Source organism: Galleria mellonella, unplaced genomic scaffold (genome assembly GCF_026898425.1).
Source record: "Galleria mellonella isolate WM207_F2 unplaced genomic scaffold, CSIRO_AGI_GalMel_v1 utg38, whole genome shotgun sequence".
In the NCBI taxonomy this organism is placed as follows: domain Eukaryota; kingdom Metazoa; phylum Arthropoda; class Insecta; order Lepidoptera; family Pyralidae; genus Galleria; species Galleria mellonella.
This window is the reverse complement of record NW_026442090.1, coordinates 1178999-1185658: the sequence shown is the minus strand read 5'-3', so window position 1 is coordinate 1185658 and position 6660 is coordinate 1178999. Positions and strand designations below refer to the sequence as shown.

The 6660-nt window shown below is 31.5% G+C and overlaps 1 protein-coding gene across 5 annotated transcripts in view; it reads left to right on the top strand.

Moving 5' to 3' along the window:
- The first annotated feature begins 93 nt into the window (after positions 1–93).
- LOC113523061 (FERM, ARHGEF and pleckstrin domain-containing protein 1-like) overlaps positions 94–6660 on the top strand; it is an 82554-nt gene continuing 75987 nt past the window's right edge. For 4 of the 5 annotated variants that reach the window (XM_052897814.1, XM_052897812.1, XM_052897816.1 and 1 more), the window contains exons 1-3: positions 94–335; positions 2567–2757; positions 5564–5715. In XM_052897814.1, coding sequence (XP_052753774.1) covers positions 2679–2757; positions 5564–5715 — 231 coding nt within the window. In that variant the 5' untranslated portion in view covers positions 94–335; positions 2567–2678. Of the gene's footprint in view, positions 336–396; positions 742–2566; positions 2758–5563; positions 5716–6660 lie in introns of those variants that run through there. The other variant, XM_052897813.1, reaches the window with a different exon arrangement.

The window sequence follows — 6660 nt, the reverse complement described above, 5'->3', positions numbered from 1 at the left end:
GTATAATATCGTCTATCGGTAATTTTAAAATGGCAAGATTGTAAGTTATGGTAGAATTTTTCTATTTTCTAGCAACATAGTTTAGGTAAATAAATATGGCGTTTACATCTTACTGGGTGTGCGAAGTGCAATTTACCATTTGTTTTACGCTAAAATACTATTAGATTTAAGTGGTGTTACGCTTGAAATATAGTGACAGTGATTATTTAGTGATTGTCATTGTTAAAAGTGGTTTTATATTATATCACCATTTAGATCAATGACTGTGCCTGTTGACAGACGACGGGAGTTGGGGCTCTGATGCGTCGTTGGTTTTGTTTCGTGCTTGTTAGAAAGTAAGTTATATTATGACTACACTTTATTAGTACCGCATAAGTTGAAATTACATTGCTCGTAAATTATTATGTGGTTGGCAAAACGTAGAGCGGAGTTGGTGTAGGTATAATTAAATTTGCAAGAGTGTTTAGATGATGCGCGCCGGCGATAGCAGTGCGTCGTCTCTTGTCTCTGTCGGGGTGGCCGGGCACACCTACGGTGACCTATTTTCTGGTTATTGCATTGAAGCTAACTATTTATGTCTAAGGGTGTAAACTGGGGCGCCGACCGCCTTAAAACCCGCGTATGATCAGTTAATTCTGTGACAAATATTTGCGAATTTACAGTGGAATTGTGCATAGTGTATGTTTATCTAGTAATGGTTCAAGGGTGATTGCCCTGGTGTTACAAGAATGTCACTAACAGGTAGTTTCTCTTGTCTACCTTAATATAATAGGTAGCTTGAAAAAGTAACTAATCATCACTATCATAATACTAATATATTGTCAGTTGTAATTTGTCAGCTAAAAAATGTAAAGATTATACTATGATTTCTATTTGTTGTTATTTTATAAATTTTTATTTATTTTGGAAAACAAGTGAGGGTAACTACTACAAATTACAGGTATATATTAATAAAAAAATTATGTACTTAAAGTAATTAGTAGTAATTTATTATCAGAAGATAAATATATACTTTTAACATAGAAATGTACTTTTTTTGTATCGGTTAACAACATCCCAACTGACATAACATACATAGTTGTAAATTTGTTTCAAAGTTACCTGTCTCCTTTTCTATGTTAACATAGAAATAGAATTTGTATATTATTGTACCAAATGAGAATTTATATTAAAATGAATTACTTTTTGGTTTTATCATATTTGGAATAAATTCAGAATTAAGTTGTCTGGGTGAGATTGTTTAGCGATGAAACTGCGTTTAGTGTCACTTCATATTAAAAATTTATTGTATGTACTATTTTTATAATTAATGTAAAATAATAAGAATAAGGATGTTTCTTTATTTCTTCTGTAATTAATTTTCTGTTTTAGAAACTATTAGCTGTTAACTATCAATACATTCATTAAGATTTATATCTACTTATAATATAAATATAAACATGGTATTTTAAACTAAAGACATGTGTAATCTCCATAAAAATTGTCATATCAATGTTTAGTTTACTAGTTTTGAGAGTAAAAGTTTTATTATATGTGTAGTAATATCATAGATAATTTGAGGGTACAATAACCAATTTTTAATGACTTTGGTATATCAAAAGTTAAGTAAAAAGGTTTCATAATTATTTATCAATTAAATGTGGGCACATTTAATTGTCAAATAATCCAAATTTAGAATAGTAGTGAATTACTTAATAGTTGACAAATGACTGATTACCTTATCAAATATTACAGTTGTTCATAATTATATATATTTTAATTATTATATTTTTCTGGATACATCTATCTATTTATCTTCTCATAAACTCATTCAAATATTAAATTTAAAAAATTCTTCTTATGTCATTTTTTATACTACAAACCCTAAGGTACCTTATATCAAAGTTGATCTCTTTAGCTTTGAAAATTGATGGACAAAGGGTTATTATTTATAATTTATATTATAGCAAGGTATTTAAATAACATGAACAACATAAATCTTTAATAATAATTCAAAATTGTTTAATCCTCTTGTTAAACTATCACTAAAATATTAGATATTTATGGTTTTATTAAAAATTTTAAAGGAAAAAAGTATATTTTTATGTTAATACAAAATCCTAGGGATCAATATTACTTTAAAACTATTAAAAAATATAGTTTGCTGGGGTGTTCTTCCATACATATATCTCATGCAGTATCCACTTTTATAACTCATTTCATGCATGCTAGTTTTGAAGATTTTTATATAAATTAACATAAAATGATTAGTAAGTAAAATAGCTGAAGTAAAAATATATAATGCCAAACCAATATTAAGCATATCTAAAAAGTAAGCTGTTAAAGAATACCTATTGTATTAAGTCCACCCTTTTTTTTTTAATTGTAATAAAAATAGATAAGGCAGATCAGTTAGCCTATCATTATGAATTCACTTGGAATGGAACATTAAGCGACCTGTAAGGGTGTATTGCTAGTAATGGGGCTACTAATCCCCATTGTTAACAATTTCTTCTCCCGAGTACGCCTATTGTACCACATTTTATTGGTTAACATTAAAATAATTTATTAATATCATTGTTCACAGGTATTAACAAATAGGAGTGGTGTTAGTGATCAATGTGTAGTATAATACGAACAATGGCGCCGAAACGATCGGCCGTGGGTTCTATAATAACGGTGGCCAACAAAACTGCAGTATGATGGACTCAGAATTGCCACCGGGTAGCTGTAATTCCACCGGACATCTGTCCACCATCGGATACCACACCCTGCCTGGTGAGTGTGAAAAATTCATTATGGTAATAATTCTTTAGATGACAGGAAAAAGGTACATGAGAAGATAGAGGAAAAGATGAGTTGACGATATCATAAACTGGAAAATTTTAGATGGCTAGGCTTTTTTCAAACATTAGTATAAACTTCTTAAAAATAATCTACAAATGTATACAAAATATAGCTATAATAATAAATCCTAATATCTCACTGCTGCACATGAGTTCCTTTTCATAAATAGAGGATAGGGAGTCCTCTACCTATCCTTTTTTTTTTGGGTTTTTATTTTCATGTTTTTCAGCTTTTGTGTTCCAAATCGTATTTTACTATGTAATATTAGAATTTATCATTTTCTTTTTATCATAAAATTATTTATCATCACAACTATTAAAAAAATGTGAGCAAAGTCACAGCACTTGTTTTGTTTTTGAGATGAAAATGCATTAGTAATCCTGTCTAAGCTAATGGAGCCAGGGATGATTAGTAATGATTGAAGTCAGATCACTTGGCTCACCTATGATTAATCCTCCAAAAATTTCCCACAATGTTTTTCAGTGCAAACTATTTGCAGGCAACTTGGCTGGTTAAATTTTTGTATTAATTAAGGCCCTTAACAGCTTTTCAGTAAATAAAATTAAGTTGTTAATTAAATATTTCGAAATTGTTTGAAATGGGGTCCTTAAACTCAAATAATCTTTTTCGTTCAGAGCAATTGGTTCATAGAAGAATGTAAAAATGTATCATAATGGTTTCCATGGGGAACAGTGTGAAGGTTATTTGATCAACAGGGACTAACAATCCTCCCCTCACCAGTTGAAATAATAACTTAATTACGAATACTGTTTTGACACAGAGTGAGTGACAAATACATATTGTAATTGTCACATTTTCGCATGTGAAATTACATGAGAATTTGAATCAAATTGGTTTGAGACTGAAAACTGGCAGATAGTGTGTGATATGATCATTCTTAATCTGTTTTATATACCTAGTATTCTTTCTTTTCTTTATATAATATTCTACACCTAGTTTTATTAATCTTTATGATTATTATCAACGGGCTTTTTGCTCGTTACTTCGTATGCGTGAATTTCAAAAATAGAAAAGCAATGAAGTGGGTGGTCCATTTCATGGACTAGGTTAGGGTATCAAAATAAAACTATCAGTTTGTAAGTTAAACCTTTAAGATCTGATATGAAAATTGAATCTAATTTGGTGCAGTAGGTTTTTTGTGAAATCGAACCATACAGACAGTCAAATTTTCTATAAAGGAAAATTTCCATTTTGTCTTTTATTGTGCCTATTAAGACGCCTCATTTCAATTTTTCCTAAATATTTATGTACAGATATCATCTAGTTACAATTTTATTATATTAAATAACCTATAAAAATATTTACTTAAAAAGAGAAATAAAAAAGGAAATAAAAAAATGTATGTTATCTATAAGCACCGCCGTCTTCTTCTTCCTGCTCTTACTCCAATTATTTGGTGTAGGTGTAATATGTTTTCCACCTACATTAAGCTCTATTCGGAGTCATTTTTGAATTCATTCCCATTCTGACTATATCGTCTTTCACTTAGGTATCGTAACAGTTCAAAAATGTTTAAAAAAATTTGACGTACTCGTACTTTTTTTTCATGTATAGATATTTATATTCTAATCGGTAATATTTTCCAGCCATACTGTAGTCATTAAAACAATGACAATAAAAAATAACTGGCCGTCTTATTTTCGTTCGTCATTGGCGCGGAAGTGTATGCAAATGTTATAGAGGTGTTAATTTGGTCTCATGTCCACGTTTAATTTTTGGCTCTCTTGTAACGTACCTATCTGTGTTCTTTTGTTATAATGCCATTGAACTTGACATCTATATTAGCCGTTAACTGTCCACTGCTGAACATAGGCCTTACCCATAAGGGAAGTTTTGCCCGTAGTTGCCACGCTTGGCAAGCGTGTTGGATGTCGCAGTTAGGCTTTGTCCATAATTAGTTAGTTTATTAGTTTCTCTATAATTAGTGAAGCTTTTAAACTTATCTACACTACAAATATGATTGTTAATAAGATGGCAAATGGCACTGTATCAGATAAGATTCGTCTTACTTCCGTTTCATTATTTATTCTATATTATCGTGTACCGGAGGTAAAAACGTGTTTTGTGTAACTTTAAGAGATATCTTTTTAAATACCATAATGTAAAATTGGAAATTTGATTCTATCCTATTTTAGTAAAATAATAACATTCCCCATATTAAATAAAAAAAATCTTGTCGAGTTACTGTGTGGTCCCGATATAGAATGGGCTACATCTTTCTTTTTCCTAGGTATCGTAAGGGACGACTAACAAAATTAAATGGTCGAGGTATGGGTCGGAGCGTTCCTCTTAAAACATCACCAAAAGCCAAAGTTCGGTTGCCAATCTGCCTGCCAAGCGTGGCAACTATGGGCAAAACCTCCCCTGTTGGGTAGGCTATGTTCAGCAGTGGACAGTTAATGGCTGATACATACATATCATATTGCATATATCCAAACCTATTTTCGTGTCAACATTTATATGACGTTGTGTTGAAAAAGCTTTTACATAAGTAAATTATATATACTTACGCAAATTATATAATATTACAGCTACAGTCCATGTTGACAGTTACAAAGGAATGAGTTCAACAGAACTTTTTAGGTTTTAAATTGCTTCAGAAAATGGATGAAACAAGATGTTTGTAAGGATTTCGCCTTTGACTCTTGTTTCCTATTGTCTATCCATGCTCGTTTGCATTATAGATTGCAGATAGATATATTATCTAATTTTACAGGCCGTATGCACCACTCGGCAAGCACTCCGGCAGGGGTGGACTGCGCGGGCGGGGGGTCGCGCACACCGCCAGCGACCCCCAAGAAGGGCGGCAAGATGCTTGCCGTACGTGTGCAGATGTTAGACGACAGTATCTCCATGTTTCAGATACAGGTATGTATGTAGTAGTCATATAGGTATGATCTAAGAGTGTCTTACTGTTTTGCCTAAATCTAGATATATTGCATAAGCGCGTTTTATTCTTATTGACGCTAACGGAAACGTATTTGTTGATAGATTCGTTTGTCATTTGTCTAGTTAGTTTGGAGGATACAGCCACTTTGCTGATTCATATCAATTCAAATGATTTCATTTGTGTAACTCAACTAACGACTCGGCGTTAGATTCGATTTCTGAACTGTAAAGCTATTTGCATAGTGTAAATCGAACATTATACCATGAAAGACATGGGATTTATGAAATGATTCATTTGTATTACCCTATTAATGAATCAAGCGTTAGATTCGATGTCTGAACTGTAATGTTACTTACATAGTGTAAAGCGGACATTATACCAGTAATGCTTCAGTCTACTGATCGAATACAGTTCTGTATTGTAATTGAAATCATCTAGACAGGCTCTGGAATGTACTGTATCTATTAAACTGGCTCTAACTGTTGTTGGAATGCGAATGGAATAATGTAAACTGGGCATATTTGATTTAATTAAATAGGTAGGCTAGTCCGCCTTATTCGTATGTCTACTTCCAAAGTTATTAAATGATGGTCTATGCAAAGTAGTTAATATCTTAACTCTTAACATGTGTCTAATAGCTTCCGGGTACTAAATATATCCATGGAAACAGGATATCTATGTTTGGTGTGTTAATAGAAATATGTATGCCTCGTTTTGTTGGCTAAATAAATTAGAATATACCTTTAACATTTGTTCTTATAGGCATGCAACAATAATTGCATTATGAGTCTTACAAACTAATCTGCAGTTGAAAAATTACTATTTAAAATAGTATATATTTAACACTAAATAATTCTAATTAATTGACGAAAAGAACTAAATGAAATGATGAGAATGAAGTCATTACGATGATAGAGGCAACT